Source organism: Tiliqua scincoides, chromosome 1 (genome assembly GCF_035046505.1).
Source record: "Tiliqua scincoides isolate rTilSci1 chromosome 1, rTilSci1.hap2, whole genome shotgun sequence".
Taxonomy (NCBI): domain Eukaryota; kingdom Metazoa; phylum Chordata; class Lepidosauria; order Squamata; family Scincidae; genus Tiliqua; species Tiliqua scincoides.
This window is the reverse complement of record NC_089821.1, coordinates 177,990,878-178,017,386: the sequence shown is the minus strand read 5'-3', so window position 1 is coordinate 178,017,386 and position 26,509 is coordinate 177,990,878. Positions and strand designations below refer to the sequence as shown.

Here is a 26,509-nt window from a genome sequence, read left to right as displayed (position 1 = left end):
TCTTCAATTCCTTAATAACCCTTGGGTGGATGCCCTCAGGGCCCGGTGACTTATTGATCTTTAATTTATCAATGAGGTCTGAAACATCTTCTCTTTTAACCTCTATCTGACTTAACTCCTCGGTCAGGAGGGGCCGTTCGGGCAGCGGTATCTGCCCGAGGTCTTCTGCCGTGAAGACCTACTTCTGGGTAGACCTGGTTAGGATTGTGCCCTAAAGAACTAATAATTCATACACTGATAGAGAGGTTTCATTAATGCTTCCCCATGCTGTTCTGTTAAAAGCAGAATAACAGAATGAAATTGGAAAGGCAGATTGTATAGGAAGTTCCCATGTCAGTGCTGCATTTTCTTGGGGGCTTGCAGTGCTGACTTGAGAACTTAATGAAATACATCTACCTCATATTATTCCATTATTCATATGTTCCCAGAGCAAAAGGGGATTCAGCCCCATGGGAGTGGCAATCATGCCACTCTGATAACAGATGAATCATCTCACTGGAACAGTCTTGGAGGTGACATTTGTATCTGAAGATGTATGACTGTATAATGGTGGAACTGTGATATCACTATGCCTCAGTGAGAAAAAACACTTGTAAGAAAAGCTGCTCAAATGTGGCGACTCTTGAATCATGGGAGTGATTGCTGAGAGTGCAGTCAAATCTTGAAATAAAACTCTCAATATACTGAGTAGCTGAGCCAAATGAGTGTTGAAAGCACTTAGCAACTTTTTGATATTGGCAGTTTGCATAGCCTGAAAAACTAAAAATGACTGAACTTAAGAAAATGCAGCATTTCAGGGTAAAGATCCAATTCAATGTAAGAACAGCAGAATCTATTCTAAAGATAGACAAATATAGACAAATATCCACAAGTGTGCCTTCCTTGCCTATTATTTGTTAATAAACAAATCCAAATATATACATAAAATTTACATATAAGCAACTGACAGACACAACAGAAATAGCTTTAAAATCATTTAAACATTTCAGCTTCTGCCTTTCAAAGAAACATAGTTGGATTGTTTCACATCGTGGCTGTCAGGGTGCAGCAGTCTGGAAGGTCCAACCCTGAAGCTGGTGGCGCCTAAGGTTCTAGTGGCACCAAAATGGTGACTGCAGGATCCTGTGGGCTAATGCCAGGGTCCCCTCGGGGGAAGAGAGCATTTGCTCCCTTCAAGGCAGATGGCAGCCAGTGGCCGTGAATCTCCTCAGCTTTGTGCCCAACTATGTGAGACTCCATAAGCCATGGCCAGCAGGTCTAATTCCCCACTGACATTTAGATAATCCCACACATTTCAGAAGAAAATATGGGGAGAGGGAAGTGAGAAAGTTTAAAATAAAAATTTTACCTCTGTTCCTTGAAATAAAAGAGCTCAGTATCAAATAACTACAAACTGGACTGTTGCATTAGACCGGGGTCTCCAAACTTTTTGGCCAGAGGGCTGCATCAAATATCTGATGTGGTGTGGAGGGCTGGGGAAAAAATTTAAATATAAAATTTAAATAAATATATTAGAGATGGAACTTAGATGAGTGAATAAATGAATGGGGTCATTCATTCAACCTCTCTGGCCCTCAGAATACCCTCCAGACACAATCAGAGCACAGTTCTGGTCATGTTCAGTTGAGTGGGACAGAGGCTTTCAGGGGACAAGAGGTTGGATGCGGGCCGGAAAGAGGCTAACTGCAGGCTGCATCTGGCCCCCAGGCCGGGGTTTGGAGACCCCTGCATTAGACACTCAAAAAGACTAATTAAATCTACATTTAGAGTGATACTACCAAATCTAATTGCCTCAATCAAGTGAGGAGCACATGCATTCACAGTGCAATCCTATTCTTCGCTAGTGTCAGCCCAGCAGCTGCTGTGCTAGCACTAGTCATCGCAAATGTGTTGTAAAGCAAGTTTGCGATGACTGCCACGTAAGCCATGCCGGCGGGAAGGCCTGAGAAGATGATGCAAGTCAGCCCAGTGTGGGCCAAAGACTAATGACATGAGATCCTTAAAATTTAGATTAGAATTTGAGCTTCCAAGATTTAAGTATCTTACAGCCTAATCATGTGCAGCAGTATTTCTCAAACTGTAGGTCCAGAGTCGGGTCACAAGCCAATTTCAGGTGGGTCCCCATTCATTTCAATATTTTATTTTTAATAGAGTTGATGCTACCACAGTATGTGACTATATTTGGGGAAATGTTACTGATCTGTACTTTTAACAGGCTACTATGTATATGCTTTAAACAATGATAGTAAATGGGGCTTACTCCTGGGTAAGTGTGGGTAGGATTGCAGCCTAGGATTGTTAAAACTTTTCCAGCTTGAAGATGTCACTTCCGGTGGGTCCTGACAGATTCTCATTCTAAAAAACGGGTCCTGGTGCTAAAAGTGTGAGAACCACTGCTATGCAGGATTGGGCTGTCATAAGAACATAAGAAGAGCTGGATCAGGCCAAAGTCCCATCTATAAGAAGCAGTGGAACAGAGTCACAAAAATGGTGCTGTCACAAAATTGTTCCATTGACAGCAAAGTGCTCAATCGGCGGCTGTTTTATTCATCAGAGTCATAGGAGACAGCTATGATGGGTCCTTTGATGGCTCTGAACCTTTAATGAGAGTTGGCCAATGCCTGATACTGATCCTGGTGCATGGGAATTATGTTGCCATAAGATGATGAGAGATGGGGATAATGATGTGATATTCAACATTATCTTACACTAGATGCCACTAGGAAGGAAGATGCAGGATGTCAGCTGCACCATGTTTCTAAGGCTGCAACCCTATACACATCTTCATGGGAGTAGCCCTATTTAACTCAAGAGGACTTATTTCTGAGTAGACATAAATAGGATTGTGCTGTAAATCTCTAGTTCTGCTCCTACCGTAATAAGGGAACTTCAAGAGTGTCTATTAGCTTAAAAATGATTGTGTCAATTTTAGAGGACAATTTCTTCAGCATGTACAATTCTGGTTGGTACATTTATGTGAACAGAACTGCTGCCAGACATATTTGTTAAGGCAGCTGTTAATATGTTCCTCTTCAGTATATACTATTTATTTTTTTCTGCTACTCTTGCTGGAAGATGTCAAAGCTCATGAGTGACATCATAATAAAGCACAAAAGAAAAATTCTACACTAGAATCTTGTGTGATGTATTTCCTTGTACCTCATCTGATGTGCCTCTCCCAAGTTGATTTTCCTTCTGGTACTCAGAATGAGTAACTTAGACTTAAGTAAACCATAGGAAAACACAACACAGCAGTGCCTGAAAAAAGAGCACTCACTCTGAAAGATCTGGGAAAATGTGCTTGCCGTAGTCATCTGACCTGGGAATATTTATTTCAAAGAGGAAAAAAGGAAGATGTTTCGTCGGGCTGCGCAACAGCTGGCCGCATTTGCACACTTTACCAAACCGTTGTTCGGAGGCCGTTACCTTATCGTTACCAATACAGTGACCTGTGGCTTTTTACTGGGAACTGGAGATGTCATTCAGCAGTCTTTGGAGAGAAGGCAAGACCCCACAAGACACTGGGAAAGGGACCGTACAGTTCACATGTTTATTACGGGATGCTCCATGGGACCACTTCTGCATTTCTGGTACTCCTGGATAGACAAAATAGTCCCAGGAAAAGGAATCCAGCGTTTTAGAATTGTCATCATGAAGGTAACAGTTGACCAGCTCTTTGCTCCGTGCTTTGCAACCTGGTATTTCTTGTTCATGGGCATGCTTCAAGGCCATACATTGGCAGCCAGCTGGAAAGAATTTAGGAGCAAGTTCTGGGATTATTACCTGGCAGAACTCTCCGTGTGGCCTGCATGTCAAATGATCAACTTTTTTTTCCTCCCCCCCATATATCGGGTGCTGTTTGTGAATACAATAACATTGGGATGGAACATTTACCTTTCATACCTCAAGCACAGAAACTAAGAACTACAAGGAAGAGAAGACCTGGGAAGACCTGGATGCAGAAAAATGAATCATGAATCTATTCCTCTGAATGGATTGTCTTGGCAACAAATACATGTGATGATGATTCCTCCCTAAAATTTTATTATTTCATTCTTCTTCACAAGAATATAGGTTTTCAGGAAGAAGGTAAAATAATGTCTCACCTAACTGGTTTTCCCAGCAAGTTTTTTTTTTTTTAAATTAAATAGTTTTTTTCTTTTTCTATTTAAACCAATGCTCAAGAATGTATTAAGAATCCAGTCCACTGCAGAACAAGGGGCTGCTTTGTAATTCATTCATGCTGGATCATGCAACTATTAGGGTCAGTTTTCCTCCCTGGCACAAGGACTTTTTAGGAAGGATAGCAAGTTGCTTATTCTAGCCCTGAGCTGCTTACTCCTCATTTGAGAAACCCTGGGTTTGAAACAAAATCTGGAGCACTCATAGCCCTGACATTCTTGCACTTTACTACGTCAAGCCCAAAGCCAGGACTTTGTAAGTATATATATATATATACTTACACTCCCCCAAGTAGGCTGCCCAATTGCCTATGGGTCTCGTCAGACTTATGCCAGTCATTTTGCTGGCATATGTCTGGAGGGAGAAAAGGGTTTAGGGGGCCTGGAAAGAGGGATCTGGTGCACACTGATACCACTGAAATCCATTCCCTGCCTTCCCTCCCTGAAATGTCCCCTGCATCCCCCTCCCTGCCCATGACATGTCTCCACTGCCAACTCACCAGCACCGGTGAAGACTTGGGGAGCTGTTGCTGCTGCCCGTGCCATGCTGCTGCCCATCTGTGGCAGTGGCCTGGCAGTGTACAATGGTGGTCTGGCTTTTGTGCCATTTGAAAGGGCCTTGAACTGCTGGAAAGCTACCTCGGGCAGCAAAAGTTCCTGATAGGATTTGAGTGTAAGGAATAGTATGTCATAATCACTTCTCAAAATACAGGCAGGCTATATATTTCTTTTAAAAAGACTTCGCAGCATGATTTCATAGTCAATGAGAAGACAGGGAATGAGCAGCTCCCTGAGGCGGCTCAAGGGTGCTAAACAGGTGAATGTGCACTGATGTACCTCTTTAGCACTTGGACAAGCAGAACTGTCTTGCAAACCAATTTGTTAAATAGAAATACTGGTTTTGGTTACAGATGCTACATATAAGCAGACTGTTAAAGAATGATGAAAAGAAAAAGACCCTCTCACTTTCACCTTTGAAATACAGCAACAGCTACCAACTTTCACCATAGAACACTGCTGCCCTGACTTTTTCTCTGGACAGCATTGTTAGGTGGTAAAAGCATAGTAAAAGTTACATTGTTAGGCGGTAAAAGCATAGTAAAAGTTACTGCTTTATGCTGAAGCAGTAACCCCTGTGCTTGACAGAGGTGCGTGGTAAAGACCCCTGCTTATACAATGTTGAAGTGACAGCCCTTTGCCTTGGCCTCATGGTATTGTCCACTATGGGCACTGGTTCCTTTCCCCATGCAGTGGCACTCCGCGACAGAACCTGGTACTCTGTCAGTGAACTGCATGATGAACCACTGGTGCCCACATTTTATTTTTTTGTCATCTTAAGGCCCAATCTTATCCTTGAGATATGCCAGTGTATCTCTGTGTATGCCAGTGCAACAACTGCCCTGCTGCACAGAAGCCTGTCTGCTGATGGACGTACCATGGACACTGGCGTATTGTTGGAAAAATTTTTCACTGAATTCACTCGAATGTCATTTGAATTCCAACGCAAGTCCATTGGCAAAGAGGCCAAAACAGGGAGGAAATGAGGCGTGACATGGAAGATATGTATGGGGAAGAGGGGGATAGTGAGGAGGAGTTAAAATACTCCCTTTCAGATGAGTACCAGAAAAAAAGTTACGACAATGACAGAGTTGAGGTAGGTGGGAAATCCCAATAGGGAAAAAAATGTACAATGTGGAAGGAAAAAACAGCAGAAAATTTCAACTCCCATCACCCTCCTGCCCTGCCACTCCTCCACAAAGGACAACAGGATATAAGACTACATTTAGCAGCCAATTACATCATTATATCACACCAGTACACAAGAGCCTTCCAAGGAGACCAGAGCTCAATAAGGAGGTGCCCAGCATGGGGCCCTATCTCTCTGGTCTCCCAAAGGGAAACTTTGGTGATGGGAACCATGGTGAAAAGGCACTTAAGGGTCTCACTACACAAACAGCCTCTTATAGCTCATAACATATATGGCAAAATATTTTGTTATCCTCTCAGAATTCTTATTGTAGGTAGCCTGCTCCAGGAGGACTCCAAAAGCAAACATGGAGCTGCAGAACACGGAGCTCTGCCCTACCACCCAAAGGAGAAAGGAGCACAATGCATCCCACACAGGTAAGCAAGAGGGAGGGAATTCCATGCTGCCACTCATTGGTTCTGCATCTCTGCCTCGTGGCTCTCTACCCCCTCACTTCTAACCCTTCAGGATTATCAAATGTGTCACTGCTATAAACTGTATAGCCTTCCTTTTGCAACAGTTAAGAGCTGGGAGTGTCTGCTCCCTTCTGATGAACGCTAGGGGCTCCAACCTTTGTTTGTACAAGCCAAATGCTCATCAGAATCCCTTTTTTTCCATGACTGTGCCATGAGCTTAGTGCAAGCTAAGTGTGTTTAGGATTGTAGCCTTAGAACAGAGTCTTGGGATTCAGTCAAACCTTTGTCCTGCATGTTCTTGGGCCAACTGTTGTCTCTCAGTACAACCTACTTCACTGGGTGTCTGTGAAGATAAAATGGGGAACAAATGGTTGCCTGAGGGCCCAATCCTATCAAATTTTCCAACGTTGATTCAGCCATGTCAATGGGGCTTGCACTGCATCCTGTGCTGAGGGGGCAGTCATGGTGGCCTTCTCAAGGTAAGGGAAAGTCTCCACTGTAGCTGCATTGGTGCTGGAAAGTTGGATCAGATCGGGCCCTAAGGTTCTCAAAGGAAGGGGGATGGCCAAAATATAATGAATAGACAAACATATGAATATGCCTGGTACACAAAGCTACAGGTGCTTTCTACAAAGCTACACAAAGCTTTCTTACCTGGCTCATTCTGGTGCCTATGCTGATGTGTTTGAGGCATACATTTTAAAATAAAAGATCATTGCACACAGTTTTCAACATTACAGTTCGTTAAGTATACAACTTTTCCTATTTAAATAATGGCAATTTTCCAGTAACCATTGTTACTGACAAAATTGTGGTAACTAATTAGAAAATTCCATTAGAAGTTATGTGTCTGTGGGAGGATTGTTTATGCCTCACTTCAGAAATGTTAGCTCTTCAGGTGACAAAAAACAAGCTAATAACTTTGAGCAGCAGCACCTATACATTTGTAAGCAGAATGGCATGCAAAGTCCCTTCTTTAATGTTAATGAGTACATGCTGGTTTTAACAGTATTCCAACTCCTTTTCACATATCAGTACCATGCTGATATTTTAAAAGCTTGCATACCCATAGTAGTTATGATTGCTTTTGTGGTCAACCTAGGTGCAAAGACAACGCAGTCTAGTGGCCCTGTTCTATTTGGATGCCGCACTGATGTCACACAGACACCAGGGGGATCTCCATTATATCTTTAGTCTGTCCAGGCAATACCACCCCAGCACAACTCTGCCAGTAGTGCTGGTTCACCCTTCCCTGCAATGCCAACAGCATCCTGACACAGCCAATCATCCACTGAGCAGCATCCTAACATTGGTGTGTCATTGGCATGGGCAGGAGGTCTGGTCTGGAGGGTAGAGCCTCCATTTGCCTGAAGATAACATCCGCAGGTCGCCAGTTCGAGGCCACCGGCACCGTGCGACCTTGAAGCAGCTGACAAGCTGAACTGAGTTATTCCATCTGCTCTGAGCGTGGGAGGATGGAGGCCAGAATGTTGTGACCAGATCAGAAAGAAACATCTGAATGTTGAGGTTTCTTGAAAGATAGAACCTTCTTTCAAATTGTAAAAATCCCTACGGGGATTTAATTAGCCTGCCTATGTAAACCGCCTTGAATAAAGTCTAAGGAGAAATATGAGGACCAAGAAAGGCAGTATAGAAATACCTGTATTATTATTATTATTATTTTATATCACTGTTAAGTCCACAAGTCATCGGTGTGATGTCCAGGGAGCCAATCACCACAGTCATCCTGCTACAATGCCAGTGAACAGAAAGGTGCCACTAGGATGAATGGACTGGGGGGGGTGGAGAAGGGGCGGGTGCAGAGTCAATGAATGACCAATGCTGGGGAGATGCCCCCCTACCAGGCATTGTACAAACAAGGATATGCATATTTTTCCTATACTGTATTCTCTTTAGTTTTAGGGATGTGACTATAGCTCAGTGGTAAAGCATTAGTCCCAGGTTCAATTGCAGCATTTTTAGGTAGGGCTGAAAAAGACACCTGTCTGGAACCCTAGAGAGCGGGTAGACAATACTGTATTTGGAGGATCAATGGTCTGACACAATATACAGTGCTTCACAAGTTCATATTCACAGGTTTTGCAGGTCTTTTTCATATAGTGGTTCAAAAACCTGCTTGACCAGAAACATCAGTGTGACCAAAGAAGCAACTATTTCATACTATCCTCAGTGTTCTTATACTGTCTGTCTCAAGCACCACTGCTCACATCCCATGTGTTTTAGACTATTCCACCTGATAGCTGGGCCCCTTTAGCTAGGCTAAAACTGTGTGTACACACACAGTGAGTGTCATCCAGTTAGGTTTAGAACAACCTCCTTGATGATTCAGCTGTTTTATTCATTTCGAACATCCTGTGGAGGTAATTGTGATGGATCCCCGGAGGATGGCTCCAATGAGAGGCTCTGGGTATGCTGGGAGGGAAGTCAGGGCTGGTTCCAAGCTAGTCCCACAGCTCCAGCTGTGGATGTTGGATCTCACCCATCCTCACCTGATGGCCGGGGATATAATGGCTAGCTCAGACAAGCACAGGACAAGCACTAGAGAAGCACATGCTCACAGGAATTAGCAGAGCCAGCTGTGCAAGCTCTAGGTGATCCTCTGCTGAGCTGTGGACAAGCCCCTTTGCCACCTGTTCCTTCTGCTGCCTCCTTGGGGTGAAGCTTGGCCTTGGGAATGATGCCAGGGGTCCATGGCTGCTCAGGGTTGCCGTCTGACAGGGGGAACTTTGCTGGGATGTTGTCACCAGCCCCAAGCAGCAGCGCCTCCTGTAGAAGTTGGCTTGGGGTGAAAAGGATCTACCAGAGGAGGAGAAAAAACTGGCTGACCCACCCCCAACAGTGAACCCCTTCCTGGAGGATCATTTTATTGGGACTTGGTTGGTTGGCAACCTTCAGTCTTGAAAGACTATGGTATAAGCCTACAGTACCCGGTATTCCCAGAACTAGGAAAGCATGGTAGTGACTCAAAAGATCCTGGCATCGGAGCCCTGCCAGGGCAAAAGAGACCCTCCAGCTTCAGTGCCCTGCCAGGAAGGATCCCTGCAGCATTGGTGCCCTACTGCTGGAGGAACCCTGATCCAGGCTGGTTTGCCCATGTCATTCCCTACTGCAGCTTGACTGGTAAATAAACCCAAGTCTGTTCTATACTTTCGTCTCCCAGAGTTTTCCTGTAGACCCCTTGCTCTTATGTCGAGCCGGAACCCCTATGACGCCCCATCCTTCCTTGGGAGCAGGCCCTGCCAGGGAGTGGTAGACATGACATGGCCATTGAACAAAGTTAGGAGGGTAGCTCTGATATCCAGTGCAGTCTGACCTAGGCCAGGAGATGAAGTGAAGGAAGCCAAAGCAGTCAACTGTCTAGGGATCCTGTCCCCTCTTCCTTCTCACCCAGCAACAATAATAAAAAAATATTATTAATTGCTTCCAAAACAAAATACTGTGCAATCAAGATAGACCCTGTTTGAAGACTTCTGTTTGAATTCATGAATGAAAATAGGAAAGGAGAAGGGAAACAAAAGAAAAGGAAATGGTGAGTTAATGGCTAGGGAAACAAATGTGTCTTCAAATGCATTTCAAATATCAAAACTGATTGAAATGTTCTCACATTAGGAACTGGACCATTCCAGATTTAAGAAACAGCAAGGGAACGTGGATATAAATGAGATTTAGGAATTGGCTAGAAGAAAAGGAATACTGTAACTTTATCAGAATTTACAGATGCCCCAGGCAATTGTTTGTCCAGTTATTTGGGATTATGTTCAGTTTGTACAGACTAAGGATGAGGACAGGATTATCCTACATGTGAGGCCTGTTGCTTGTCTTCTTTGTGGTTATTACGGTCTGCCTGGGGGAGGGTTGGCTGAATGGGCAGGAAGGATATTAAATTCATCTCTCAAGGAGGGAGCACTTCCAGAACCCTTAAAGGTTCACCCTCTCCTGAAGAAAACCTCTCTAGACCCAGTGGTCCTGGATAATTTCTATCCAGTTTCCAACCTCCCATTATTTGGGCTAGGTGTCTAGTGGGTGGTGGCATCTCAGCTCCAGGGTATTCTGGAAAAAGCAGATTATCTGGACCACTTTCAATCCAGTTGCAGGCTGGGCTTCAGGATAGAGATGACTTTGGTTGACTTGATTGATGACCTGCGCCAAGGAGTAGGCAGGGGAAGGGTCCTCTCAGTGGCTATCGACACCATTGACCATGGTGTCTTTCTGTACCAACTGGTTGTACTGGGACTTAGGGGTACTGTATTGCAGTGGTTCTGCTCCTTCCTGACAGATTGAACACAGATGGTGAGGCTGGGGGATACCTGTTCAGCATACGGCTGTTTAACTTCTATATGAAGTCATTGCTGGGGGTCATTTGGGGATCTAGAGTCAAGTATCACCAATATGCAGATGACACCCATCTCTCTCTCTCTCTTTTCCATCAGTTTTCAAGGAGGCTGTCAAAGTTCTAGGTTGCTGCCTGGAAGTGGTTGTGGCCAGGATGAGGGCTAATAAACTAATAAATCCAGGCAAGACCGAGGTCCTCCTGATCTGGAAGCCACAATCCAGACTGTAGATCTACAGTTTGCTCTAAATGAGGTAGTACTCTCTCTGAAAAAGCAGGTTTGCAGCCTGGGAGCCTTTCTGGATCCACAGCTGTCCCTGGATGATCAGGTGGCATCTGTGGCCAGGAGGACCTTTGCCCTGTTTTGGCTGGTGCATCAGCTGAGACCATATCTGAGTCAGTTGGATCTAGTTATGGTGGTCAGTGCCCTATGACACCTCGTTTAGATAACTGTAATTCACTTTATGTGGGGCTACCCTTTAAAATGTTTAGGAATCGCTTTCCGCTGGCAGCTTCTTCATGCTCAGAAGCGGCATACCATTTACGGCAGTGCTGTGTAAGTTTACAAAAACAGAATGCAAATTCTATGGTTGTAAACAGCAAATAGGATTGGACTATAAGACACAGGAGAAATAGGAAGATAGCACAAAGAAAAGTGCAAACAAGCAGAAAATGATCAGGTCAAGGGATGAAGCTGTAAGATCTGCTACAGAACAAGAAGTTACACACAAATCAAGAATATGAGCAGCTAAATAAGCAAGAGAATACATTAACAATTCCAAAGATGTAGAAATACATTGAATATTTCTGCTCTACATGAATTTCCTATAGGCTTCTCTCTCTCTTATTCAATCACCAGGGAGTATGTCCAAAAAGTCTTATGGTTGAACCCAAACCATTCATGCACATAAATACCAGGAATATCTTTGAGGTTCCTTCCTCAAAAACCTGTTCTTTCTAAGGTTTAACCAACCCTCTTTTTTCTTTATTACCAATATGCTCCTCCCTCCCTCCTCTCACTGGGATTCTGCAATGTTTCTTTACCACTCTTCCAATCAACAAAGAAATGGGCCTAAGGCAATCCTCATAAAACCAAGCAAACCTTTTATGTATGAATTTGGGAGAGTCTCTCATACACTCCTGCTCCTTCCTAATTTCTCAGTGATGTCTCAAAGAACCTTCTGCCCCATTTCTTTCTTTTAGTGCACCACCTCAACGGAAAGCTTAGGTGTAATATGTACAGTTATGTACAGTAATATGTACTGATATGTACAGTTTTTTTTTTTAAGTACAATGGTAAGCCATTATCCTTAGAAGAGAGGGAAATGGGACACAGCTCTATGGTTGAGCAGGGATGTGTAGTCAAGGGAGGCATGAGAGGCAGAGCTTCATCTAACCCAACAAATAAAATAAAAAGTACCTTACCTTTCTGTGCCTCTCTTCTCCAGCACAGTCAGTACACACACACAGAACAACAATACACAGGGAGGCAAGCTAGCCACTGATTTGCTGTAATCATGGCTGGCTTTCAATGAAAAACAGGCAGGGCACCTGCATCAGCAATCAGTGGAGAGGCAGCAGGCAGAGTTGCATCCAGTCAATTAAAGAAAGCCATGAAGACAGTAGGGAGCCTGCACACAGGGACCCATGTCTCTAAAGTGCCATGGGAGGCAACTATCCAGCTGCCTCAGGAGGTGTATTGCTGACCTTACCCTAGCTCTATGTGGGGGAAGAAGAGAAGTATTTTTAAAATTTATTTCCAGGTTTGGAGGGGGGAGAGTTTCAAGGAAGGGAAAACCTGTGGAGAGAGATTGAGCTTAAGGGGGGGAAGAGAGTGTATTTATGTGGATGTGCCTTCCCACGCCTGGACCTCACTTCATGTCACTGTGGTACAGCATATGCTTTGCATGGAGAAGGATCCAGCATCAATCCCCAGCATCTGTATGTAGGACAGAGAAAAATTCCTGGCTGGAACCCAGGAGAGGAACTGCCAGTCACTATCAATAATAGTGAATTTTATGAACCTATGTTCTGAAGCAGTATAAGGGAGATTCCTCGATTATATGTGTGGGAAAACTATGAAGACTAAAGCCAGAACAAAGTAGAATGAGAGGAAATGCAGCAAAGGGCGCTGATTCTGATATAAGTCGTTCTAGTTAAAGTTAGAATCGAATGACTTCAAACGTGAAGTCCACAAATACTTCTTATTTGCAGAAAAGGAAAGGTACACAATCTTGCTTGCCATCCACAATATTGACAACAGCAGTGCACGTGCTAAGTTCCCAGGCATATGTGGAATTTTTCTTTCACACAAACTATTATGCAAAACTGTCTATCAGGGACACATCCAAGTGTAACTGAGAATTCAAATCAAAAAAATGGCACCTAGAATTCTACTCTTCTGATTTCAACACAGGCTTAAGGCAGATGTTATTGTTGTAGTTAATTAAGTTAGCGATAGCTGAATCTCACCTATTACACAGAATGGTTTTCTTGCAAATCGCAACCTTCCTTGCCATCCACGGTACCGACAACAGCAGCCAGCAGACCAGATGCGTATGATAAATTCCAAACCAAAGACAACAATCATGACAGACTCCTAAAAAGGGACAAATAAGAAACACAACTGGTAAAGCCAGCAGCATAGAAAACAGAAGCAAATGTTTGTCAATGTTCAGTAATTAATCTCAGCAGTTGGAGTGTAACTGCATTCTTTAATAATGTGAAATGAAATATATTGCATGTAACATCAGATTTTTCTTTTAAAAAATCCATGACATCTTCACATAATACATATCAAGTCTGCCATACGGCAGGTGGCACTTCACAAAAAAGTGGAATTCATAGAAATTCATAGAAATCCAGCTCATCAGGAAAAAGACTAGGCTGGGCCCTTTCTTCCTTACGCACTTCAGTTTTCTGTAGTACAGTACACCCTCAGCATCCACAGGGTTTTCATTCCTGGAACCCCGCGGATGCAGAAATCCATGGGTAATGAAATTTGTGGTCTTGTGATCTGAGGAACAGGGAGGTCGCATGTGACATCTCTGCCTCAGAAGACCTCCCAGATGCGACCTCTGTGGGCCCTCCTAATGCGTGCTCTGAACCTGCTTTGGGTCAAATCTGCAGGTTCTGAACCTGCGAACCTGCAGGGTTTAGAAGGGGCTACTGTATTTTGTGTGTAGTTATTTAGATTATATCTCTGTTGTACCCTTTTCCACCCTCCATGAGAAAGAGCAGCTTGAAGAAATGGAATTTCATTTGGAACATGGAACACAGGAAATGTTAAATTCATCCTCAGAGTATTGGGCTCCAGTCCAAACCATGCGCCAGCTGCAGGAAGAGGCCTCTGCCATATCCTAACCCCATCCCGGGCCTGTAAGCCCTACACAGGATTATTTGCTTCTGTGCCAGTGATCAGCTGGTGCAGATCCGAGTAGCCCCATTGATCAGTAGCCCCATTGATCTACACAGAGTAAAGGAACGAATGTTCCCTTACCCCAAAAAGACCTCCAGCCTGCTCAGTTTCAGTGCTGGATACAGCATGGGCCCAGCGGCCCCACTGTGCCAGTGTTGAATAGGATTAGGCTGCAAGAGAAGAACAGTATATTGAAAATACTGTCTTACAACCTTCACACAGAAAAGATCTTCCACGATATCACTTTTACTCTATACTGGTTAGAAATGATTAAAGGTTCATGAGCTAACTGTAGCAGAGACCAAAGTACTTGAAAAAGCTTATTAAGCAGTTTGTCAAAGCAACAAAGAATAAGATTTATATTTTATTTGGCAGGTAAAAACATTTTCCTGTCCAGGATAAAGCTGTTCTACATCAGATGACTAATTTGTTATCATTACAGGATGGGGACTAATATGGTACCAGATTAGTAAGTAAGCATTAAAAATAAATTAAACACAGGAATATCTGCAAAGAAAGTGGTGACCCACCTTTGATTTTTCCCCCTTAATAAATCACTCATGTTTTTACTCTAAGAAACTGAACTTCCTTAATGTTAATTACAGGCAGCACCCACAGTAGACTAGCCTGCCTTTCACTAGCATGATGTAACCATATCTGTTGCTAGAATACAATGAATAGCTAATTTAATAAACATACATTATCATTTGCATAGCATTCCCAAAAGTGGTTTACCATCTATTTGTATTGTCCTTGTGGCAAGGGGTTGACCAGCTAAGCTGGCGTGAACAGTCTACCTCACAAATATTTCAAATGTCCAGAATCTCTGAAAAGATGCCAGCACTGTCAGAATCTTTGCAGAGGAGACAGAGAAGGGACTCTGAAGAAACCTCATAATACTTTAGGCCAGGGGTGTCAAACATAAGGCCCGGGGGCCAGATGTGGCCCCCGGAAGCTTTTTATCCAGCCCTCAGGCTCTCAGCTGCTGAGCAGCGCTGAGGTGTTACCGCTGAAATGGCAACCAACATGAAAATTGGACTTTCCCAAATCTTGAAATATGATCAAGATTTGCGTATTTTCTCTTCTGTCATTTGCAGTTAATTTCTATATGAGAACAAGGTCTGGCTTCTGTCCATTAGCTAGTTAATGATGCCACTTTCTGCTTCATGACATCACTTCTGGCCCTCAGCAGGAGCCCTGAATGCTAACTTCGGCCCTCCGTATGAAATGAGTTTGACACCCCTGTTTTAGGCCATGAGGGGCTGGATATCATCGCAGGAGGGGAATACATTCCTCAGGAGTCCAGCTGATAGCTAAGATGGGTGAAGGATATGGACTGAAAAACAGGAGCTTCAGAAAACATGGGTGGTGGAGAGGTGGAGCTGAAGAGGAGCCAAGGCGAAAATAAAAGTGAAGAAGTCTCACATGGAGCCTAGGGACAAACCAATTTGCACATCATTGATAGAAAAAAAGTGGACAGACAAAGGCAATATTGGAGAACTGCAGAACTGGGTTTTGTGGTCTGTATTTTGTTGTTATGCACTATTCCTTACAATTGTTTTACGATTAATGCACTTTATTGTTCTTAGTTTTGCATGTTTTTGGTCTATATTGTACGCCACTTTGATTGCTCCATTTAGTTGAAAGTAGAGGGGGGATATAAATCATTTAGGGCGCAATTCTAACCCCTTATGTCAGTGCTTTCCAGCACTGGCATCGGTGTGCCAATGGGACATGTGCTGCATCCTGCAGTTGGGTGTCACTCACGGAGGCCCCCTCAAAGTAAGGGAATGTTTGTTCCCTGACTTCAGAGCTGCATTGCCCTTATGCCAGTGCTGGAAAGTACTGGCATAAGGGGTTAGGACTGCGCCCTTAAACAAATAGTGCATCAATCCTTTTCATTTAAAACAAAAGGCTGCACATTGAGCTTCTGGGAAAGAATGGAGGAGGAAGGCTCCAGATCACCTGTCTCTGACCACTGGGTGCTTTGTAAGTACCAAGTGGGTGGGAAGAAATTATTTGGAGCTATGGGCGCTTTTTTCCCTTCCTTCCCACTTCTCCCTCCAGCAACTCTGGACAATATTGATAATATTGTCTCTATTACATAAAATATCGCCCTCAGCAAGCCAGGAGAGGATTGGAGCACCCTTTGGAGTGGCAGGCTGCAGAGGGCAGCAGACAAATGGGCTGGGGGCTCATCAATTCACTGCCCCTCCAACTTTACTGCTCTACACAACTGTTTAAGTTGCTTCATGGGCAGGTTGGCCTTGTTAGTGAGCTGAGTTTGATGACCATTAGTACAGCCCAGCTATTGCGTGCAAACACAGGATGCTTCTTTGCCCTCCTCTGTTCCAGAGTCTGGTCAGCTTTTCCCTCAGCAGCCAGGATGCCCACAGCATCAACAATATGCCTGTGGGGGCACAGCCTCTAGCAAATGCCTCTTAGGAAGCCAAAGTGAATTCTAGAAAACAAATAATGCAATAACTTATGTTTCTTTTCAAAATGTGTGTTTGTTCAGCAAACACTAGGGTTTTTATATAGAAATAATGACATCTAGAAGATTCCTGTTTATTCATTTTATGGAATTGCATTTGTAGCCATTTCATAGCTATTATGGAACTGTACCCATAAGGGAATTAGTCCGTCTGTGATGATTCTCAGCAACATCTGATATGTTCAATTATGTTGTTAGAAATACACTATAGGAGATGAAACAAATATGTTATTGATTGGAAAGCCATGGATAAATGACATATTGTGTGCTCTTCAGCTTCTGCTTCTATAATGTTGAAGCAACAAAAAGTTCCAGAAGTAAAAATAGCACTCCTGATTCCCAGTCAAAGGTTTTCTAGAATCTGTTCACTGCCTAGAATACTTAAATTATCACTGTAAAGCAACTTTTCCTATTCAATGTCTATCCCCTGATCTAAAGTTCCATCTGTACTCTGATCTGCACGTGGGAATCCCATGTGAGCAAATTTCCCACTGACGTCAGTGGGACATTGGATCAGATATAACATTGAACATGTAAAATGACTACTCCATCCATCAAAAGATACAAGAACCCCATACAGAGCAGAAAGCTGTGGGTGTGCTTCATAGCGTCTGTAATTGCAAGAAGAAGCGGGTCTGAGGGATTGTGTATGTAGCCACGGGGAAGAGAAAGCTTTTACCCTAGCAATTTTTCTGAAAAAAAACTATTGGACTGTTTAAAATCTCAGTAAGAACATAACACAAATCTCATAACAATGTTATAAACCACTTTATGAAGATGGTGAAGGCATCTTCACCAAAAAAGATAAGAGTGAAATGAAACTCTAAATGCTGCCTGCTGCTTTAGTAAGACTTAAGATGTTTAATATACAGAATGAAATACAGTGCTTTCATAATTCTTTAGCTTAATACTGTAGCCAGCGCTTGTATTTAAGGTCTATATTCTGTGCGACTATTAGGAATTTTCTCACTTCATCTCTAAGAAAATGTGTTCTGAGTAAGTGTATGAAATCCATGATGAAAATGCTCACTGAAATCCAGTATTAATTTTTTTTTGAGGTAGCTGGGCTCTAGAGTTCCAATTTCAGTTTCTATTACATTTGTAGTGACAGGATTTTTTGTTTTACATTTTTTTAAAAAGTGTGGGAAGAGCACTAAAGGGCCAGCTGAAATGGCTCACAGCCCAATCCTATGCTTCCCTGCTCCAAGAGCTACAGCGGTGCCAAAATGGCAACTGCTGTATCCTATGGGGCAAGGAAGCAGCGCCGGGTCTCCTCAGGGTAAGGGAACAAACGTGTAAGACCCAGGCGGCCCCAATGGGATTCCTTGGATCTGCGCCTACTACTGAGATGGCCCAGAACTGAGGAGACCTGTGTTGGGTTTCCCGCCATGGGAGGGGAGTCAGCATAAGGTGGCAGAGCTGACCACAGTCTCTGCCCCCCTCTGGAGCCCACTCCTCCTCTCCCTATCCTCCCCACCCAGTTCTGCCTCCTTCCTACCATCCCCCCACCCCCAAAAGCCCTACTGCTGGCCATTCCTATAGCCGGGTACACTTGGCAGTGATCTTTGGGTACTGAAATTCAGCACCGACTCGTGCTGAGCTCAGCGCTGGTGGCGCATGAGTTTCAGTGGCACAAACCCTTATGGCACCTTTTGCGCCAGCCCTAGCCAGCCCTTATGGCACCATTTGCGACACCCTCTGTCACCACTGCCCATAGGATTGAGCCTTCAATGGGCAGATGGTGGGCAGATGCAGGGTTCGTGGCATCTGTCATCAGTTCCCCACATCTCTCAACTCACTGTTTGAAATGGCTGTTTCAGTCAGCTTCATGGTTGGGCCTGCCCTGTGCACAGGTGTTCCACATGTGCATCAGTGTGTGCACAGAACTCTAGCTTTGAGTGAATGTGTCCTGAAATGGACTTGTGAGGTCAAATCTAGCGCTATTGATTCCAGTGGACCATGCTACATGAAATTGCAAAAGTGCCATTAATGTATTTTAACTGAAACTTGGGTCGGAATGAGAAATGTAGACCAGTTATCAATATTAAATCATAAGGCTTTTCATGATCTAGTCAGCTCAATTTCATTTTATTATATTTGTAGTTTGAGTAACTGCATCAAAGCTACACCATCAAACATCTAATTGGCTCAATCAGTAAATTAATCAACTCTCAAGTTTTAATCTGTGAATAGCAATTTTAATCAGTCATGGGAAATTTTAGCTGATGAGGATGCCATAACTGTATGTTATGCCAGGGAGAAGAGAATACACAGATGGGCTTGAAGCTGCAGGCCAATTATGTATTTGACAACATTCGCCAATCAATTCATACAAATTATTGCAGAGGTTTGGAAAGCATAGAATTTGTACATATCTCTATATCAGTGGTTTTCAAACCGGGGTGTTGCAACAACCTAGCCTAAAAGCCCTGGGCTCTTTTTCCTTAAGGGGTGGAGAGGGGGGAAGGCAGAGATGCGATGCACAGCATCATGCCTCTGATCTGGGCACAGGGGAGCGCTGCCACTCACCGCCGCCTACAGCAGCCTCCCGGGGGTTGGGGGAGCCTGGTGCCAGCCTCAGCAGGGCTCCCCATGCAGCGCAAGCCCCCCAGAAGGCAACCACTTCCTGTTTCTCAATCGCAAAACTGGAAGTGGTCACGATTGCCTCCTGGAGGACTCTATGCTGCATGGGGAGCCCTGCTGAAGCTGCCGCCGGCCTCCTCCAGCCCCTGGGAGGCTGCTGCAGGTGGTGGTGAGTGGCAGTGTGCCCCTGCGCCCAGATTAGAGGTGCGATGCTAGGCATTGCGTCTCTGCCTTCACCCCTGCTGCCTGCAGCAAAGACTTAGGGCGCAGTCCTAACCCCTTATGTCAGTGCTTTCCAGCACTGACATAAGGGCAATGCAGCTCTGAGGTAAGGGAACAAACATTCCCTTACTTTGAGGAGGCCTCCGTGAGTGACACCCAACTGCAGGATGCAGCACACATCCCATTGGCACTGGAAAGCACTGACATAAGGGGTTAGAATTGTGCCCTAAGATTTATTTATTAGGTAATAAATAATGAAATGCACATGCACACAAGCGCGCACACACTTTCATCTCTTTTTGGATATATAAAGCAAAATCTGAACCGCTACAGACTCAAGACAACTGAGGAAGATCAGATCACACACACTCTTGGCAAAGCATGCATTTGCTGAAGGCCTGAACTTACCGATTGTTTATAATTTTGTTAGATTGTCATAATTCCCATATTAGATGTCTCAATAGCAAAATACATTCTTCATTCCTGATGAGGAACAGTAGTTTTAAGCATTTCTCATGCACTAATTTTACTAACAAAAATAATGTATTATTGTCAAGGGATGGACATTCTGTGTGTGTGTTGGGAGGTGAGTGACAGATATGAAATCCCTGTTCCTGCCTTAAGTTATGCCTCTGCCTGAATAATGAAAGAGCTGGTGGTGCCCATAAAGTGGCTGCTTCCCAAACATCTCTAAAGACGGAACTCTATGGTTGATTAATAGTCAACACAAATATATTTATTATTTACTTGTGTTGTCATGCATGACATAAGACCTAGGCATGGACCCAGATAACTGCAAATGATGCTCTGATCATGAAGCAACATGGCGAGGGAGAGGTAGAAGACACAAGACTGGAAAATGAGAAGAGTGTCCCAGGAACTACATAACTGCTTTAGCTCAATGAAAGATCACCTTCTGAATTCCAGGTATCACAAAATCTGGAATGGAGAGTTATCAACTTGATTGATGTTCGTGTTCAGCACCAACTAATAATTTGGTCTTTAGACTTAAATTTGTTTTTCTTTTCAAAGGTTCTGTTGATCTCAGCTGAAGGTGTACTTATGCAAGGCCAATAATCAAACTGTATGCCTATGAAAGATTTGACACCTACTGATTTCAGAAAACAATAAGAGTATTGCTAGAAGTCCTGGAGTTCTTTTACATATGAATCAGTCATTGCTGCTGCACTAAAGAAAGCTGTGGGGTTGCACAAAGTAGCATGCATAGGGAAAAAAAAGATCTCTGATGGGTATAACTGTGATGGGTAATGATGTGATAATTGCAATCAAAGATCTGATCCAAAATCCAGCAGCACAAAGGCATTTAAGTATATGCTTTGCCACTGAAATAAATGGGACTTTAAAGTGTTAACTTTGGCTGGGTGTGCCCATTATGGATGTATTTTTTTTAATATTCCATTAGATCTTAAGGTTCTGAAATGGCTTAAACTGCCTTCTCTGTTGGTTTCAGCAATAAGCAGTTTCCTTTAGTAGGACATTAAAATGAAACTTGTTATTGTGATTTCCCCATTAATTAGCACCACTAATCATTAACACTCTAAATAACTTTCGGTTAATTTGCAGAGTTCATGCTGTGGCCATCAAATTCCCATGGTTTTAGTCCCTTACTGTAGAGAATCAGAAGGCATTTGTATAAAAGGAAAAAACAAACAAAACACTGACAAATTCAGGATTATACTTTCTAGTCTCAAAAGAATCATGGTTAATTAGCTATGCAAAAAATAAAACCAGCAAGAAAACGCAAAAAGATTAAGGCTCAAATCCTAACCAACTTCCCAGCACTGGCATAGCTCTGCCAATGGGGCGTGTGCTGTATCCTGCAGTTGGGGGGCAGTCACAGAGGCATACTCAAGGTAAGGGAATGTTTGTTCTTTTACCTCGGAACTACATTGCCCTCAAGTCAGTGCTGGAAAGTTGGTTAGGATTGCACCCCTATAACAAGTAATTCTCTGTTATTTCACTGTGTTTAAAATATACACAGGTTTTTAGAACTGCCAACCAAAAGCTTGGTATCAGATTAATCATCTGAGTTTTAATGAAAGTATTAACACATCTAATTTAATGTGTTACGATAATCAATAATATTTAAATGAATTTGCAGATTATCAAAACCTGTCTTTTTAAGGTTGTTGAAATAAGTGTGAAATAATGTAGTTATTTAAAGCAAAAGAGACTACCCATTGTTAAATGGGAAGTTCATCTTTAATTCTTTAAAATGAATTTTGGTTAAAGATAAAGCCAGTAAAGAATAAAGCCCAAGATAATCTTGGTACATCACTTATAATTGTGCATCACTTATTGCACGTGGGCCAAACTGCCTGGTCCACACATCTTGTGAAACCCAGGTCAGGCCCACTCACAGATGATTGGTGGTTGGGTCTGGGGCAGAGCCTGAACAAGCTAGAAGCAGCGCAGTGAGAACTGCAAGCCAGTGTGGTTCAGAATTTTGACCTCTGCAATTGCTTCTTCAGTGCTTCATATTGCTTCTCACTCTGGGCCTTGTGGTTCTCAGGCCTGTGGTATTTGCCAGGTACTGTTGCAGTTTGTCCTCCAGAGATAGTGGCTTCCCTTGGCTTCTCCACTACGGCTTTGGGGCTGGTGGCCTCATGGATCTTGTCTGTGGTTTTAGGCCCTTGGGTCTCAGTGGACACACTTCTCCTTCTCGTTGCAGCTTTGGACTGCTGGGTGGGCAACTACTTGGAATCACTGTTCCTTCATACTCAGAGGATTGTCACTTCAGTTGCAGTCCTCATTCCTCGTGGGCCTGTACCATGGTTTGGCTATCGCTTAGTCTCCTTTTAAACTCACGTATTCCCCCCATTGGTAATGTCTCAGTCTTGGGCAAGTTCTCTCCTGGGCTGCATGCTGTGTTAGTTTTGTCTGCTCCCAGTGTCTCCGTCGCTATTTCTCTCCTGTACTCCATGCTCTGTTGGGGTCTGTTTTTCCTGCTCCCAGTGTCTCAGCTGCCATTTTGGTAGTTATTTCTTGGCCATTTTGGTAGTTCTTCTCTCGGTGTCTCTTCTTCCTGCCATTTGGGCAGCCCCTCACCCCTTTTTGTTGCTTGCCAGCATAATATTTGCAGTTCCCAGCATTTGTCTGTGATTCTAGCCATCATTTCCCATGTGGTTGCCAACATTTGTGTATTTCCCATTCCAATTCCCAGTTTTGTTCTTTTCTTAGGGTTTGTGTGTTGTCCTGTTTTAGCTTGGAGTCAAAGTGTGAATGCCTATCCTGGGGAATACACAGTCATTTTCTCTCTCCCCTAAAGTCCCCACTTGAGGAAGAGAAGCTTCAAGTCTTCTTACTGCAGTTTTTTTTCCCTTCCTGTAATTGTTTTTAATAAAGAGGTCTTACTGTATTCAAATGGGTATTTGTATTTGTCCATGGCTTCCTGGACTGGATCTTTGCAATCATCACTTTAGCTTGTGTAAAAAGTATCAATGTCTTTTGTAAGTTATCCATATAGATAAATTCTTTCTTGTAATGTTGTTGTTCTCTGATGGACTTATGCAGCACAGCCTCCATGCCAGCAGTGTATGATGTTTTGGTGCTAGCCATTGCAAAAGTGCCATAAAGTACTTTGCAACAGCACAGCAGCTGTCAGCACTGGCTGGAAGGCCCATGCTGGCTGCATGTGTTGGCAGAAGACCCAGTGCACACTGGATGCAGAAACTTCTGTGTCAAACAGCATGGGAGTGATGGAAGGGCAGGGAGGGGTGTAATGGGGCAGAGGGAGGGTAGCAAAGGGGGCACAGGCAGATGGACCAGGCCTGGGAGGGAGCAGGATTGCGACAGTGGCACATGCCATCCTACCCCCTCCAAGGCCCAATCTGCCAACACAGGTGCATGCGGACTTGCGCCAGCCAGACAACTAGTGCAGGTCAAAGTAGACCTGTTGCGCAGGCTGGGGCTTTCCCCAGGACAAGGGGATGAATGTCTCCTTACCTCACAGAGACCTCTAACCAGCAAAATTCCAGTACAGGATGCAGCACAGCCCACGCTGACCCGACTGCACAGGAATGTGTGCTGGACTGGGCTGTTATTTTGTCAAAATTTGACTTTCGCTTTGTTTTTTTAAATGTTTCATTTCATCCCAAGGTTTTACCTACTTCACATTAAGGGACTGATTAATATGCTGTATTACATATACTTCAAGAGAACAATGTCTTAAATAAATACGTATGACTCACTTTTTGAATACAAGAGACAAGCATTCAGAGATGATGGTTTTAAAACATAGGAATGCAGAGTTCATGTTGAATCTTATCCAACTGGATTTGCAACAGTAGGAAAAGTGGAGTCATAAATTAAAAACACAAAAATGTGGATGAGATTTTATAAATGGAACATAAATCTCTACCAATGAATTCCTATGAGTGTCTAGTAGAGTTTTTTATATATACTTCCAACTCAATCCTACATTCACAACCCAATCAAATGGGCGATTTACAACAGAGTATCTCCATGGGAAATCAGGTTTAATTTGCACATTTTTAATATACGGGTGAGGCTTCTTTATATGCAGGTTCAGAACCCACAGATTTGACTCAGTGTGAGCAGAATCCTAAAGGTGCTCTCGGCTGGCTGATCATCCTGGGCTGCTCAGATCTGCGCCACCTCTTTAGGTGGCACAGTTCCAAGTAGCCCCATTGGGGTTGCTATGGCTCTACCCGGGGTAAGGGGAATCACTTCCCTTTGCCTCAGGCCAGACCACAGCCAGCCTTAAACTCACACTGGATACAGCACAGGCCAGCCGGCCAGCCTGTTCCAGCGCAAGTTAAGATTGTGCTGTGTGAGCCCCAAAAAGGCACTAGAGGGCACCACCTGACCTTCCAGTCACATCCAGGAGGTTTTCTTAGGTCCAGGTAGGCCACAAGCAGCCTCTCCAGGCCTCAGAACAACTCTGGATGTGACCAGTACTTCCAGCTGCATCCAAAGCTCCTCTGTGGCTCAGACCTATGGATTTGATTATCTGCAGGTTTTGATAAGGGGGGGTTCAGGAACAGATCCTCCATGGATAATGAGGGCCAACTGTACACTCTGTAACCCCCACATAAATTTAAAGCTGCCTGGACTTATTTGATAAATAACTGTATATAGTTAGGAGCCAAAGACGTCCTTCTACATGTGAAAGATGCCTTCTGTCCATGGAAAGTCAATTTTTAATCCTGCCCTAGGCTACTTAGCAAGAACTGTGAAACAAAATCCAAAGAGATTGTGCAGGAGCACAAATGAAAGCATGAGAACTGTTACAGAAACTAGAGTGGCATCGGAGACTGGGCAAGTTGGGCAGTGACTAAGGGTCCATGACCAGCAGAATAACCATCTGGGCTGGGCTGGGCTGACTTCTAAATCCTCAGTACTGATGGCAGTGGTAATCACCCAATATACCACCAGGGAGAGGGCAGTGGGCATCTTGGGGGCCCCAGAGCAGGGCTTTCCCCAGAGTCCCTAAGAACTCAGTGGAGGCACTGACAGAAGCAAACTATTATAGCACCACATAATCTCTTGTATTATGAACAGCACTGGCTGCTACTTGCCTTGCTTATGGTTATTTTGGTTTAGCTTGATGTTGGTGCCAAGGTTCACAATCAGTCAATGAAGAAAGGAAATTAGCAGATAAGGAAGTCTGTTCCACAGTTCTCTTGTGTCTAACAGCCACTGGAAGATCTAGTGAAAATGCTTATGGGCTACAGTTCTGAAATGGACTATTATTTGTGAAAGCCCTATTTGTTTCAGTCTGCTGCTTATGCAGTATGTTGGTTTTAAAACATGTCATTTGTTGCAATCCAGGACCCACATTTTCCCCTACTACACAAAGTCACATTTCCAGGTGATGAACTTGCTTATTATTTTGTTCAGTTTTTATTTTGCAATCAAAAAATGCTCTAATCACTCATCATGCAGAAGGAAGTTGAAAATCCACAGTCACAATATTCAAAATTCATTCCCAAATGTAGTTAGATAAATGTTATTTATAGCAGCTAGGAGGCTTTTCCTCCTGCCTTATTTCCAGTTCTCTCAAGCTGGAGACAAGGACAAATGGAAGAACTTCAGGGACCTGTTTTCTCAAGGTGTGTTACCAAAAGATGGCATGAAGAAAGTAAAAGTAAAATACTGAAAAAGAAAATCTTTTTCATCTCATCTGCCAAAATCCTGCTGAGGAATATGACCCAAGGAAAGATTTTTCAATCTTGTCATCTCAGCTATCTTCTCATTGCTAGTAGATAAGTAGAAGTATTCCCTTTTAATCCTTTCTCTCCATTTCTTGGGAATGTGCAAATGTGAATTATCTCCTTTCAACAGTAACTTGAGAGGGTACCCAATCTGTTGATGCTTCTGTTCAGTGATGGATGCCATCTGTGGCTATACTTTGCAGTTCTCCCTGTGGCCTTTCCCCCCAAGGTTTAGGCCTTCACAGAAAACATTTTTCCAAAGCTAAGTGACGTGGTAGTATCCCATGAAAATTATCTGTATTTTGGGTACTGCACTCATTCATGCATGATTCATCCTTGATGTTAAAACTGCTGCTCTGATTCTGTCTGGCTAGCACGCATGTGTGCATGCAAGCATGTATGAATACTGATTGATTGCTTTGGAAAAAATATTAGCAGCTCTGTTTCTCAATTTGCGGTGCAGCATTTGTCCTTCAAAATTATTCACAACTTTCCATAACTGGATTTTACTCTCCATTGTAAAACTTAAAATTACATGTAGCATTTGAATATTATAAATTAGTTGAACTGTGGCAGTATAGTTGCTTTTGTTCATATCTATTTGAATGCCAAATATTTTGTTAAAATTGCTGCAGATCTCCAAGGGCCTGTTCTTGGATTTTTTTAAGATCAAAATGTGAAAATCAGTCTATTTAGCATACATTTTGTGATTACGTATTTGTAGTTTTAACATGAAAGCAATTCATAAGCAAATGTAAGCAATTCAGCAGTTACAGAAGTCAATGAAAACTCATTGGTAAGTCCATGCAGGGGGGCAGGGAAAGGGCAGGGGAGGGAATTGAGCAGGGCCAGGGAGGGCAAAACAAAGAGGTGGAGCGGGGAGGTGGGTAGATCGGGCCT

At 43.5% G+C, this 26,509-nt stretch overlaps 1 protein-coding gene and 1 pseudogene across 5 annotated transcripts in view; one reads left to right on the top strand and one right to left on the bottom strand.

Annotated features, from left to right (window-relative positions):
- KCNQ5 (potassium voltage-gated channel subfamily Q member 5) overlaps positions 1–26,509 on the bottom strand; it is a 371,159-nt gene that overhangs the window by 75,844 nt on the left and 268,806 nt on the right. For all 5 annotated transcript variants that reach the window (XM_066609520.1, XM_066609522.1, XM_066609525.1 and 2 more), the window contains exon 3: positions 13,168–13,294. In XM_066609520.1, coding sequence (XP_066465617.1) covers positions 13,168–13,294 — 127 coding nt within the window. The remainder of the gene's footprint in view (positions 1–13,167; positions 13,295–26,509) is intronic.
- Positions 3,355–3,921, top strand: LOC136636629 (mpv17-like protein 2 pseudogene; annotated as a pseudogene).